A 14,526-nucleotide genomic window follows, 5' to 3' on the forward strand; every position below is an offset into this window, starting at 1 on the left:
TTAATAATGTTTTTTTCATGTGACAGGTTCCCTTTAAAACATTGCTTAAAGGGAAGGTTCCGCATTTTATTTTTTGTATTAAAAATAATTGTTTATATAAACAATTATTTTTAATACAAATTTACATTTTTTAACTTTAACATTTTTTTATTATTTATTATTTTTTCAGCCACTGGGCACCGCCATTTTGCTTTGCAGGAGTGTAAGTGTAGCTGCACGACACTTACACTCTGAAAATACAGCAGCCCTGGGCATAGGAGTCTGCGGTCGGCATCCGACCCTATAGTTTACATTGAGCTGCTCCCTGCTGCGTGATCTGGCCACGGCCCCTGAGCCGTCCACACCACAGCAGAGGCAGGAGATCGGCGCCATCTTTCTGGAGCTCACAGTGTGTCTGTGAGCTCCAGTTTCCCAGCATAATTGCAGGAGCCCTGCGGTTATACGAGCCTTAGAAGGAGGAGACCAAGGACAGCACAGGAGGGATAAAGGAGCGGCGCCGGCAGCAGTGAAGTAATATCGGCGGGGGAGGGGGAGAGGTAATCTAATCCTATCCTTTGTGATGAGGACTCTGAGCAGTGTATCTCCTCCCATGTGTGTTACTGTGCTGACTGTATCTAATTCTATCCTGTGTGATACTGACTGAGCTGTGTATCTAATCCTCTCCTGTGTGATGCTGTCTGCTGAGCCATGTATCTAATCCTACCCTGTGTGATACTGTGCTGAGACGTGTATCTAGTCCTATGCTGTGTGATACTGTGCCGAGACATGTATCTAATCCTCTCCTGTGTGATACTGACTGAGCTGTGTATCTAATCCTCTCCTGTGTGATACTGACTGCTGGGCCGTGTATCTAATCCTCTCCTATGCACTCCTCTCCCCCCCGTTATGTGTGATCTATATGGCGGTATTATGTGAGATCTATATGGCGTCGTTATGTGTGAAGTATATGGCGGTATTATGTGTGATCTATATGGCGGTATTGTGAGAATACTGGCGGTATTATGTGTGAAGCCAAATATCTCAACTTTGGTCTCATCTGTCAAAGGATAGTGTTCCAGAAGTCTTCTAGTTTGCTCAGATGCAACTTTGCAAACTTTATCTATGCTGCCATGTTCTTCAAGGAAATAAGAGAATCTTTCTCCTGGCAACCCTTCCAACAACATGCTTATTCAGTCTTTTTGTAATTCTTTTCACAAGAGCATAGTGGGTGATAGTCTGGTCAGTGAGGCTGACTGCCAAAGGGTGATAGGGAAGCAGCATCAAAATAAGGGAGGTCGAGAACATAAGTGTCAGACAGGTGGATAAATCAGAAAAACGGAAGATGTCAGACACGCAAGCATCTATTCTCAGGACAAAAGACAAACCTGTGGACCAGGTAATGGGAACAAGAATTCAGGAACTTTTATATCCAGCAGCTCCACCCAAGGTTACCCACATGAAACCAAAGACAGAAGTTAACCCTCAAGCTACCAGCCAAGAGGACACCACATGTCCTGGGAAATGGCACATGATCACCTCGTAAATGCTCCATATTACCGGTCACAAATGGACGACAGTGTCCAGTGACAAAGGCAGAAATAGAGGTGATGGGTACTAACCAAGATGTCACAATTGTACAGTCATGAAGTTGAACATTTAACAAGCCAACTGAGGCCTTTGGAGCCGGATCTCTAGCTCTTGGGTCTTTTGCAATTTTCTTGAGCATCGCAAGGACTGAACTTGGTGTAATTTGCTGGGACATCCGCTTCTGGAAAGACAGTTGACTGCTTTGAATGTTTTACATTTGTGAATACGCTTTTTCACTGTATAACGATGGATTCCAACCGGTTTAGAAATGGCCTTATAGCCCACTTCCTAGATTCATGAGCAGCAACAATTGCTTCACTAAGGCTTCTTTCACACTTGCGTCGGTACGGGGCTGTCGCAATGCGTCGGCCCGACGTACGTTGTGAAAATTGTGCACAACGTGGGCAGAGGATGCAGTTTTTCAATGCATCCGCTGCCCATTCTATGTCCCGGGGAGGAGGGGGCAGAGTTCCGGCTGCGCATGCGCGGTAGGAAATGGCGGACACGACGTACGAAAAAACATTACATTGAACTTTTTTCGTGCCGACGGTCTGCCAAAACACGACGCATCCAGTGCACGACGGATGCGACAGATGGCCATACGTCACAATCCGTCGCTAATACAGGTCTATGGGAAAATGCAGGATCCTGCATTCTAAAAAAGCGATGGATTGTGACGGAAGCTAAAAAAACGCAAGTGTGAAAGTAGCCTAAGATGAATGTTGATACCTTCCCTCCTTGGCATTGTGTTACCAAATGCATGAAAGCTGCAGAGCAGCAACTGACAAAACTTCTGCAGTTATAGAAGTGATCACATTTGCTGATGAACTATAAATCAATGGCATTTGATAAGCAGCACATGGCTGCTACTCATTCTCTTAATTCATATGAGAGCAGTAAGGGTGTACTTCGGCTACTTTCACACTAGCGTGGTTTGCAATACGTTGCAATGCGTCGTTCAGGAGAAAAAAACGCATCCTGCAAAGTTGTCTGCAGGATGCGTTTTTTTCCCCATAGACTTACATTACCGACGCATTGCGACGTATTGCGTCGTGTTTTGGCGGACCGCCGGCACAAAAAACCGTTACATGTAACTTTTTTTGTGCGTCGAGATGCCATTTTCGACCCGAAACTCCGCCCCCTCCTCCCCGCACCTTGCAATGGGGCAGCGGAAGCGTCGAAAGACTGCTTCCGCTGCCCACGTCGGGCATTTATTTCACAGCATGCGTCGGTACGTCGGCCCGACGCACTGCGACGGGCCCATACCGACGCTAGTGTGAAAGCAGCCTTACAGTTTCAATATTCTACTTTTTATTTATTTAAGCCCAAGCCAAAATGTAGGGCACTGTGTAATTTGTCATGTGCTCTTGACCTGAGGTTGTATTTACCTAATTTTTTTTACCTTTTATCGACCAGATGTGGGGGTTTTTCTAAGTCAAAGTTCGAAGAGGGCATACTTCTAATGTCATGAGAAAAACAAGCTATGTTACATATGATAAAAAAAGAAACCTATATCCAACATTCAGAAAAGAAAAGTTGTACAATGTTTTATGAATGTTTTTCTTACAATAAATATACCGTATTAGTTTATTAATTTTTTTTTTTTTTGTTTAGAAATTAGTTTGGATTACTAAATTTGTTTCACAAGTTGAGTTTTTAGCACTTGCCAAAGTCTTTAAAAACTAGCATAAATTTTGTGGGTTTAGGACAATTCAATAAGAAAAAAGCATGCAACGTCAGATATCTAATCCTACTGACCTCTTCCTTGGGGTCTCCAGGATCTCCGGTCATTATTCCCGATTGATCCCTTTTCTTGCAATCATCTGGAGAGTTAGGATCTGCATGCTGAATAATATCATGAGACTTCCTATGGTCGGTCAGAGCTAGATTATCCATACTTTTAACCCTTTCTTCCGTGTCATTGATGTTAAAAATGTGCTTTGCCAAAATCATTTTAAGAATAATTTTACAAGGGCAGTGAAATTAATACAAAACTGTGGATGAGACATCCAAAATATAATCCATGTAAAAGGGATGCAGCAATGAGCAGAATCCTGGCTCTGTCCACATTCGTAACAATCACGTCTCTTCCTAGGAATTAAAGATCTTCTTCCTCTGAGATATTAGACTGATCTCTGTCTCCGCACACAGCCGAGCGACTGAGTACAAGAGGGCTGTCCCTCTCATACATATCACAGCAGCTGGACGGCGCACACAATGTGGCTCCGCATTTCACTCTCCACCCCTGTGCAACATCTCTGCTCTCATTTTTTAATATTGGGCTCCGTTACTCTATCTGGGTGAATGTACTAGTATCATAATACATTAACCCTTTAAGGACTCATTTTTCACATTCTCTTTTTCCCCCTTTTTTGTTCAAGAGACATAACGTTTTTATTTTTCGGTCGACAACCATATGAAGGCTTCTTGATATGAAGGACGAGTTGTAGTTTTGGAAATCTCACTGTTTACGAAAGCCTTGAATGCAGTGATAATATTTCAACTTAAACTGGAAAAAAAACATTACTTGGGCAAATAAAAAAAAATATCTTTTTTTAAAAGCGTAGTTTTAAAAGCTGATGAAGACGGAAGTATCACTCATGCGCTGCTGATGGCGAATGGTCTTTGGAAAAAAAAAAAAATTTATTAAACAAGTCAACGCATTTCGGGGTCACACAGCACCTCTTCATCAGGACAAAACCTCATCTCTAGATCCATGGTCGTTTCCTTGACCGGTATCTGTGCAGCAGCTGTTATATGCCCCTTGTGTTGCCATTCAGCAGTCTAACAAGGTGAGTATCTCCCCTTTTTCTGACACCCCATTGTTACCAGATAAGACCCTATTGTGCTTTTTTCTTTCCCAGTTTCTCTCTTCCTTTTAGTTTTAGCTGCACACCAGAACAATGACTGGGAGCAGCTACTGTCAGATAGTGATACAAATGATTAATGGGAAAGCTTTACATCTACGCCACGTTCCAAATTATTGTGCAAATTGGATTTAAAGGGGTATTCCCATCGTCAAGATCCTCTCAATATGTAGTAGTAGGAATAATAATAATAATAAAACTAATTAAAAATGTAGTACAATTCTTCTGATTCGCTATGTCGCTTACCCCATGTGAAGGGCATTGCAGTAGCTTAGGTATCTATAGTTATGGCCACTAAGTGACTGTCACTATATGAGTGGTCAATACCTAAGGTACTGCAATGCCCTGCACATGTGCTAAGCTACAAAGCAAATCAGAAGAACTATACTACATTTCTAATTGGAGGTATTTGCAAATATTATTACACCCATATACATATTGGGATAGGGTCTTGGAGACGGGAATACCCCTTTAATGGTTATAAAGATGTACTTTTTTTGTTTTTCCAATAACCTCATGGATTTGTGGGTGTCTCAGGGCTCTTTGGATCACTGAAATCAATCTCTAACACGTAATACGTTTGTCAGACAAGCCCAATTAACGGTAAACTACTTAAGACGGATATTCCACATTATTAAGCAGGCCATAGGTTTCAAGCAATTTGGTTAAGAAAAAGGATCTCACTGCTGCCGAAAAATACCAAATTGTGCAATGCCTTGGACAAAGTATGAAAACAGTAAATATTTCACAAAAACTTAAGTGTGATCATTGCACTGTGAAGAGATTTGTGGCTGATACAGAGCACAGACTGGTTTGTGCAGATAAAGGCATAATGAGAAAGGTTTCTGCCAGACAACATTTATTTATTTTACTCGCTTATATAGCGCCATTAATTCCACAGCGCTCTTCAGACATTATCGGCACTGTCGCCATTGAGGCAGGAAGAACATACAAACTCCTTGTTGGATTAAGAGATCAGCTACTAAAATACCAATACAAAGCAGCAAACAGGTATTTGAAGCTGCTGGTGGCTCTACAGTCCTGCAAACCTAAAAGTGTAGAATCCTCTAGAACCTTGCAGTTGTGCATATTCATACTATTTGGCCACCCCTAAACAGTGCTCACAAACAAAAACAGTTGTAGTTGGCCAAAACATACATGAAGACTAAATTTTAACCCCTTTCTGACATTAGACGTACTATCCCGTCGAGGTGGGGTGGGCCCGTATTGCCACCGACGGGATAGTACTTCATAGCGATCGGCCATGCTCATGGGGGGAGCGAGGCCGATCGCGGCCAGGTGTCAGCTGACTATCGCAGCTGACATCCGCCACTATGTGCCAGGAGCGGTCACGGACCACCCCCGGCACATTAACCCCCGGCACACTGCGATCAAACATGATCGCAGTGTTCCGGCGGTATAGGGAAGCATCGCTTCCTGCGTGCTTCCCTGAGACCCTCCGAGCAACGCGATGTGATCGCGTTGCTCCGAGGGTCTCTTACCTCCTCCTCCCTGCAGGCCCGGATCCAAAATGGCCACAGGGCTGCATCCGGGTCCTGCAGGGAGGTGGCTTAGGCTACTTTCACACTAGCGTCGTGCACTGCACGTCGCTATGCGTCGTTTTGGAGAAAAAAACGCATCCTGCAAAAGTGCTTGCAGGATGCGTTTTTTTCTCCATAGACTTTTATTAACGACGCAGTGCGACGCATTGCCACACGTCGCAACCGTCGTGCGATGGTTGCGTCGTGTTGGGTCGGACCGTCGCCACCAAAAAACGTTGCTTGTAACGTTTTTTGGTGCGTCGTTCCCGTCTTTTCCGACCGCACATGCACGGCCGGAACTCCGCCCCCGCCTCCCCGCACCTCACAATGGGGCAGCGGATGCGTTGAAAAACAGCATCCGCTGCCCCAGTTGTGCGGCGCTTCCACAGTTAGCGTCGGTGCGCCGCAACGTCGCATAGCGACGTGCAGCGCACGACGCTAGTGTGAAAGTAGCCTTACCAGCGCCTGCTCTGACACAGTGGTCTGCAAAGTGTCAGATCAGCGATCTTACACTATAACATGATGCCCCCCCGGGGCAATGTTATAGTGTAAAAAAAAAAAAAAAAATTTAAAAAATTCCTAAAAAAAAATAAAATAAATTTCTTAATCTAAATTTAAAAAAAAACACAATAAAAGTACACATTTAGTATCACCGCGTCCGTAACGACCCGACCTATAAAACTGTCCCACTAGTTAACCCCTTCAGTGCACACCGTAAAAAAAAAAAAAAAAGGCAAAAAACAACGCTTTATTATCATACCGCCGAAGCAAAAAGTGGAATAACACGCGATCAAAAAGATGGATATAAATAACCATGGAACAGCTGAAAGCGTCATCTTGTCCCGCAAAAAACGAGCCACCATACAGCATCATAAGCAAAAAATAAAAAAAAAGTTATAGTCCTCAGAATAAAGCGATGGAAAAGCATTAAGCTACTTACGGGTAGCGGCATTTCTCGGAGGCCCATGACAGCACGACGAGAGAGGGGATCCGCCCATTAGGAACAGGAAACCTACAGATACAAAAGGGCGGCACCTCTCCCCTGCATCAGTTGTATTTCAGAGCCTTGAGAGGACTACCGCGGTTAGTGGCACACAAAAATATACATTATATACAGTTTATATACAATATTATAACCCATATATTGGAACTGGGTATCATACGTGAGATATATACATTATAGGAGGTGCAACCCCCACGTGAAATAGGGAGGGAACTAAGGGTGCTGTCATGGGCCTCCGAGAAATGCCGCTACCTGTAAGTAGCTTAATGCTTTACTCGGACTCCCATGACAGCACGACGAGAGATTTACAGAGATGTAACACTACCTTAGGGAGGGACTATAGCTTGCAGCACCCTTAACCCGAAGGTGAGATCAGAGGAGGCCCCTAAATCCAACCTATAGTGTTTAAAGAAGGTGGACGGGGATGACCATGTGGCCGCCTTACATATCTGGTCGATTGATACTCCAGATTTTTCCGCCCAGGATGTAGCCATGGCTCTGGTGGAATGCGCCCTCAGATTCTGCGGAGTCGGACCCCCACCTGCAGTATAAGCCAAAGAGATAGCCTCCCTAATCCACTTCGCTAGTGTGTACTTTGATACCCTGAGTCCCTTTCTAGGATTTTGGAAAGATACAAATAACGCATTATCTTTCTTCCATGTATCAGTAACAGATGTATTCTAACAGGCATCTCCTAACGTCTAGTGTATGGAGTAGCTCTTCTTTAGGGTTGGAGGGATTGGGAAGGAAAGATGGTAAAACTATCTCCTGTGACCTGTGAAACCGTGATGACACTTTTGGTAAATAGGCTGGGTCCGGTCTGAGGACTACCCTATCTGGCAGAAACTCTGTGTAAGGGGAAATTCTGGAGAGAGCTTGTATGTCCCCTACGCTACGGGCAGATGTTATCGCTACCAGAAATGCTGTTTTAAGGGATAAGGCCTTAATTGAAGCAGATTGTAATGGTTCAAACGGCTCTCTAGTCAATGCTGACAGGACTAGATTAAGATCCCACGGCATAGATCTATCCTTATGTATGGGTCTAGCCCTGCTAGAAGCTTTTATGAACCTTGAGATCCAATAATTATTGGCGATGTTACAGGAAAACAAGGCCCCTAGGGCCGAGACTTGTACCTTTAGGGTACTAGTGGATAGATCTAGCTCTAAGCCCCTTTGCAGGAATTCTAAGATCTGTTTTATAGGAATTCCCTCTTCTAAATTAAAGTCAGAAGAGGCTAGGAATTTCCGCCAGGTTCTAGCATAGATTGTTGTTGTAATCTGCTTTCTACTTTTCATAAGGGTTTCAATCAAATTTGGGGAGAACCCTTTGTCCTTCAGTAACGCCCTCTCAAACTCCATGCCGTTAAATGGAGATTCTTTACTTGAGGATGGCTGATTGGACCCTGGTAGAGTAAATCTGGAATGTCCGGAAGCACCCAGGGGTCCTCCACTGACATGATCCTGAGCCAGGTGAACCAGGCCCTTCTGGGCCAAAATGGGGCAATCAAAATAACTCTTGCCCGATCCTCTCTTATCTTCCTGATTACCAGAGGTATCAAGGCCAGCGGGGGGAACACATAAGCCAGCCAAAAGTTCCAACTGATCAGAAAGGCGTCTGCCGCTAGAGGATTCTCCCTGGGATTTAGGGAACAGAATTTTACTGTCTTCCGATTGTCCCTGGTGGCAAATAAATCCACCTCTGGATGTCCCCATTTGTGGACAATCTGGTCGAACACAAGACCGTTTAGAGACCACTCCCCTTGTCTCAGGGTGTTGCGGCTTAGAAAGTCCGCTTTTACATTTTCTTTTCCTCTTATGTGCAGTGCGGTTAAAGATAGAAAATGGTCTTCCGCAGTCTGGAATAGACGATCTGTCACTCTCATCAGTGATTCGGAATGAGTTCCACCCTGGTGATTTATGTATGCGACCGCCACCTGGTTGTCCGAGAGGATCTTGACGTGGTGACCCTGCAGATATATGAGTAATTTTTTAACTGAAAGTTCAACCGCCATTAATTCTTTTTGGTTGGAGGAGGCTGATGTTAGGGGGTCCCATAGACCCTGAACTATCATGTCATCCATGTGTGCTCTCCAACCTGAAGGGCTAGCGTCTGTCGTTACAATACGTGTCACCTGTGTCACCCAGGGAACTCCTGCCGATAAATTGTCATTGATTAGCCACCATCTAAGAGATGTCAGTGCTTCTGGACCCAAAGTAATCTGACTTTGCAAGGACCCTTGTAAGATTCTGTCATTAACCAGTACCTCGGATTGTAAAGGTCTGGTGTGAAATTGGGCCCAACGGACAGCGGGAATGCACGAGGATAGGGATCCTAACAGTGACATAGCCTGTCTAAGTGTCATGGATGGATTATCAGTTGCTCTAGACACCTGTTGTTGGATGTGTAATAACTTGTCGGGCGGAAGACAACACTGTTGGGTCTCTGAATTTAACAATAGTCCTAAGAATCTCTGTATTTTCTGGGGCTGTAATCGGGATTTTTCATAATTCACAATCCACCCCAGATGCTCAAGTTTGGTTGTGGTTGTTTTTAGCTGAGAGAGGCAATGGTCTGCTGAATTCCCAACTATAAGGAAATCATCCAAATAGGGGACAATTAAGATGTCAGACTCTCGTAAGTGCGCCATGACTTCGGCCACTAACTTGGTAAACACCCTAGGAGCCGCTGATAAGCCAAAGGGAAGAGCTCTAAACTGGAAATGACGAATTTGTCCCCCCATTGACACAGCTACCCTCAGGAATCTCTGGAAGTCTTCATGTATTGGGACATGATAGTACGCGTCCTTTAGATCTACAACTACCATGAAGCAGTGTTTAAACAACATTTTTATTGCTGAACCAATTGATTCCATTTTGAACGATTCATTGGTCAGAAAATTATTAAGGCCTTTAAGATTTATGATCGTTCTAAACGATCCATCCGGCTTCTTGATCAGAAAGAGAGGAGAGTAAAATCCCCTCCCTCTTTCTGATACTGGGATTTCAGCCAAAACATTCTTGAAGCATAAGTTCGTGACCTCTGCTTCCAAGGCTGCTTGCTCAAGGGGGGAGGAACGTAAAGGGGTTAATTTAAATTTATCTCGAGGCCAGTGATCAAAGTCAAGTCTTAGACCTTTCGCTATGATGCCTCGGACCCATTTACTGTTCGTAATGTCACACCAAGCTGAGGAGAATGCTGACAGTCTACCCCCCACACGGATTGCTAGTCATTGGTCCGGTTTTTTCTGTTCTTTCGAGGAACGGCGGAACATATAGCCCGTACCTCTTCCGCGTCTATCCTCCCATCTAAAACTTTCTCTAGAGGGTGAGGATCCGCGTTTTTTCCCGCGACCAAATCTCCTCTTAATGAAGGGCATGCGGTAGGATGCTGAAGACGGATTAGGAAATTTCTTCTTATCATCCCCCGCTTTCTCCAGCAACTCATCCAGAGTTGGTCCAAAGAGATATTCTCCTTTACACGGGATAGCGCAGAGCTTAGTTCTGGATTGAATGTCGCCAGACCAGCAATTCAACCATAAAGCTCTACGAGCCGCGTTGGAGAGGTCCTGCCGCTCTAGCCGCCATCCTGACAAAGTCCACAGATGCGTCTGACAGAAAGGCCGCAGAATTCTGCATTGTTGGTAAAGCCTTCAGAATGGAATCTCTGGAAGCGCAGTCCTTGAGCTGGGACTCTAACTGATCCAGCCAGACCATTAAAGACCTGGCTGTACATGTCGCGGCAACTGCTGGTCTTAGAGATCCCGCCGCCGTCTCCCAGGTTCCTTTAAGGAAAGTATCTGCCTTTCTGTCAAGGGGGTCCTTGAGGGTCCCCATATCCTCAAATGGCAATGAGGCTTTCTTTGACGCTTTTGCCACCGCCGCATCCAGCTTAGGGGCTTTATCCCATGTTTCCACAACCGGATCATCGAAAGGGTACCTGCGTTTCAACGCTGGCGGTAAGGAACCCTTTTTCTCGGGTTTCTTCCATTCTCGGAGAATCAAGTCTTGGATTTTTTTGTTCACCGGGAAAGATCTATGTTTTTTACGATCCAATCCGCTGAACATCATATCCTGCTTTGAGGGCTGCGGCTTGGGCTCTTCTATCCCCATTGTGCCTCTAACAGACTTGACGACTTTGTCAATTCTATCCAGGGGTAGACAGAATCGTCCAGACTCCTCATCTGAAGAAGAGGAGGAAGGACTTGAGTGATAGGCACCCTCTTCTCTTTCTTCCTCCGAAGAATTAGAGTCCAGGGGGGTCCTATGTTTTGAACCTCCCGCTTGGGACAGGGACCGTAGGGATTCCCTTACTTCCAAACGGATCATTTCTTTCAGGTTAGCCGCACTCACAGATTCTTCCGCTACCTAGGGGAGGACAATATAGGTGATAACTACTATCTGACCTAATGTCACTTCCACCCCACCACTCCTGTAGACCTCACCGTCTGTTGTATACAGGGGGCACATAATTTTTTGGGACAAGAATCAGGTAAGGGGACCCCACAGAGGGCACATTCCTTATGCTTTGACTTGTCCGTGCTTTTCTTCCCCTAGAATGATAAAGTATAGGGGGCCTGCGTCACAGAGTGAACTTTCACGTAGATCACTTACCCGTGCGCCAAAGTAAGTACCGGAATACGAGGGGGTTCTTTCCTAGCCGAAGCTCTGGATCCTTTTGCGGATGAGCTTCTTCGACTGGACTGGTCGCTTCTGTCCTTGTCCTTGGGCTTCTGACGCACCTCATCCAGCTGCTGCTGCTGCTGCTGCTGCTGCTCACCACCACTCTCCATGATGACTTGCGACCAAAAGCAGGGTTCTGCAGTTGTCACCTGCTTAAATCCCCCTTGGATCCGGTCAGCAGATAGGTCAGCGCTGCCCCATTGGCTCAGGATACAGCAGGGAGGCAGGAAACCATGTGGGAGAAAACCGGCATCAGGATGCTATGGGCGCCGCCATCTTGGATCGACTGCGCATGCGCAGACACCTGGCGACCCGGAAGCGGCTGCTAACTCCGCCCCCTCACGTCACCGCACCCGGAAACGCTCCAGCACACGCTGAGAGCGGTGCAGGACGCTGGGGACGGACCGCAGCGCTCCGGGAGTTCACCCAGACAGCCCTGACGCCGGCACCCCACATTCACCGCACTGCTGCACCACCAATGGGTATACTTACCGGCGCCGACGCTGATGGAGGCAGGAAATCCTCCGGACTCCGCTCCCTGCTGCGAACGCCACCGCGTGCAGTCCAGCCAGGACCACTGTGGCGTCTCCAGGGTTCTCCGCACCGGCCGAGGTAGGAGACCCCCCGCTACCAGATTCGGTCCGGCCGGCCTGGGCTCCTTTAGTTCATCTGTAGGCACCCGTCCCTTTAGGAACAGGAAACCAACTGATGCAGGGGAGAGGTGCCGCCCTTTTGTATCTGTAGGTTTCCTGTTCCTAATGGGCGGATCCCCTCTCTCGTCGTGCTGTCATGGGAGTCCGAGTAAAATAATTATTTTTTCTATGAAATAGTTTTTATCGTATAAAAGCGCCAAAACATAAAAAAATGATATAAATGAGGTATCGCTGTAATCGTACTGACCCAACGAATAAAACTGCTTTATCCATTTTACCAAACGCGGAACAGTATAAACGCCCCCCCCAAAAGAAATTCATAAATAAATGGTTTTTGGTCATTCTTCCTCACAAAAATCGGAATAAAAAGCGATCAAAAAATGTCACGTGCCCGAAAATCTTAACAATAAAAACGTCAACTTGTCCCGCAAAAAACAAGACCTCATATGACTCTCTGGACCAAAATATGGAAAAATTATAGCTCTCAAAATGTGGTAACGCAAAAAATATTTTTTGCAATAAAAAGCATCTTTCAGTGTGTGACGGCTGCCAATCATAAAAATCCACTAGAAAACCCGCTATAAATAGTAAATCACGCCCTTAGTTAGGGTAAAAATTAAAAAAATATATATTTATTTCCATTTTCCCATTAGGGTTAAGGCTAGGGTTGGGGCTAAAGTTACGGTTAGGGTTTGGATTACATTTACGGTTGGGAATAGGGTTGGGTTTAGGGTTAGGGGTGTGGTTAGGGTTACCGTTGGGATTAGGGTTAGGGGTGTGTTTGGATTAGGGTTTCAGTTATAATTGGGGGGTTTCCACTGTTTAGCCACGTCAGGGGCTCTCCAAACGCGACATGGCGTCCGATCTCAATTCCAGCCAATTCTGCGTTGAAAAAGTAAAACAGTGCTCCTTCCCTTCCGAGCTCTCCCATGCGCCCAAACAGGGGTTTACCCAACATATGGGGTATCAGCGTACTCAGGACAAATTGAACAACTTTTGGGGTCTAATTTATCCTGTTACCCTTGGGAAAATACAAAACTGGGGGCTAAAAAATAATTTGTGTGGGAAAAAAAAGAATTTTTATTTTCACTGCTCTGCGTTATAAACTGTAGTGAAACACTTGGGGGTTCAAAGCGCTCACAACACATCTAGATAAGTTCCTTAGGGGATCTACTTTCCAAAATGGTGTCACTTGTGGGGGGTTTCAATGTTTAGGCACATCAGGGGCTCTCCAAATGCAACATGACGTCCCATCTCAATTCCAGTCAATTTTGCATTGAAAAGTCAAATGGCGCTCCTTCGCTTCAGAGCTCAGCCATGCGCCCAAACAGTGGTTTACCCCCACATATGGGGTATCGGGGTACTCAGGACAAATTGTACAACTTTTGGGGTCCATTTTCTCCTGTTACCCTTGGTAAAATAAAACAAATTGGAGCTGAAGTAAATTTTTTGGGGAAAAAAGTTAAATGTTCATTTTTATTTAAATATTCCAAAAATTCTTGTGAAACACCTGAAGGGTTAATAAACTTCTTGAATGTGGTTTTGAGCACCTTGAGGGGTGCAGTTTTTAGAATGGTGTCACACTTGGTTATTTTCTATCATATAGACCCCTCAAAAGGACTTCAAATGAGATGTGGTCCCTAAAAAAAAAAAAAAAATGGTGTTGTAAAAATGAGAAATTGCTGGTCAACTTTTACCCCTTTTAACTCCCTAACTTAAAAAAAAATGTTGGTTCCAAAATTGTGCTGATGTAAAGTAGACATGTGGGAAATGTTACTTATTAAGTATTTTGTGTGACATATCTCTGATTTAATTGCATAAAAATTCAAAGCTGGAAAATTGCGAAATTTTCGCCAAATTTAAGTTTTTTTCACAAATAAACGCACGTAATATCAAAGAAAATTTATCACTATCATGAAGTACAATATGTCACGAGAAAACAATGTCAGAATCACCAGGATCTGTTGAAACGTTCCAGAGTTATAACCTCAAAGGGACAGTGGTCAGAATTGTAAAAATTGGCCCGGTCATTAACGTGCAAACCCCCCTTGGGGGTAAAGGGGTTAAAATAGTCTTTTTTACTGGGGAGTGCCTTACAACCCAGGATGGTCCAGATGGATAGAGTAGTAGATGGTTGGCGGATGGCCACCATGTTCCAACAAAGCTGCGACATCAGCAAGGAGATGGTGGAGTCATGTGCTGGGTTGGAATCAGCG

The 14,526-nt window shown here is 45.0% G+C and overlaps 1 protein-coding gene across 2 annotated transcripts in view; it reads right to left on the minus strand.

Moving 5' to 3' along the window:
• ATP7B (ATPase copper transporting beta) overlaps nt 1-14,526 on the minus strand; it is a 122,472-nt gene that overhangs the window by 75,419 nt on the left and 32,527 nt on the right. Inside the window, exon 1 of one of the 2 annotated variants that reach the window (XM_077298129.1) lies at nt 3,325-3,622. The exons of the other annotated variant lie outside the window; for it this stretch is intronic. Coding sequence (XP_077154244.1) covers nt 3,325-3,519 — 195 coding nt within the window. The 5' untranslated portion in view covers nt 3,520-3,622. Of the gene's footprint in view, nt 1-3,324; nt 3,623-14,526 lie in introns of those variants that run through there. 2 annotated transcript variants of the gene reach the window in all.

This window comes from Ranitomeya variabilis, chromosome 3 (assembly GCF_051348905.1).
Source record: "Ranitomeya variabilis isolate aRanVar5 chromosome 3, aRanVar5.hap1, whole genome shotgun sequence".
Classification (NCBI taxonomy): domain Eukaryota; kingdom Metazoa; phylum Chordata; class Amphibia; order Anura; family Dendrobatidae; genus Ranitomeya; species Ranitomeya variabilis.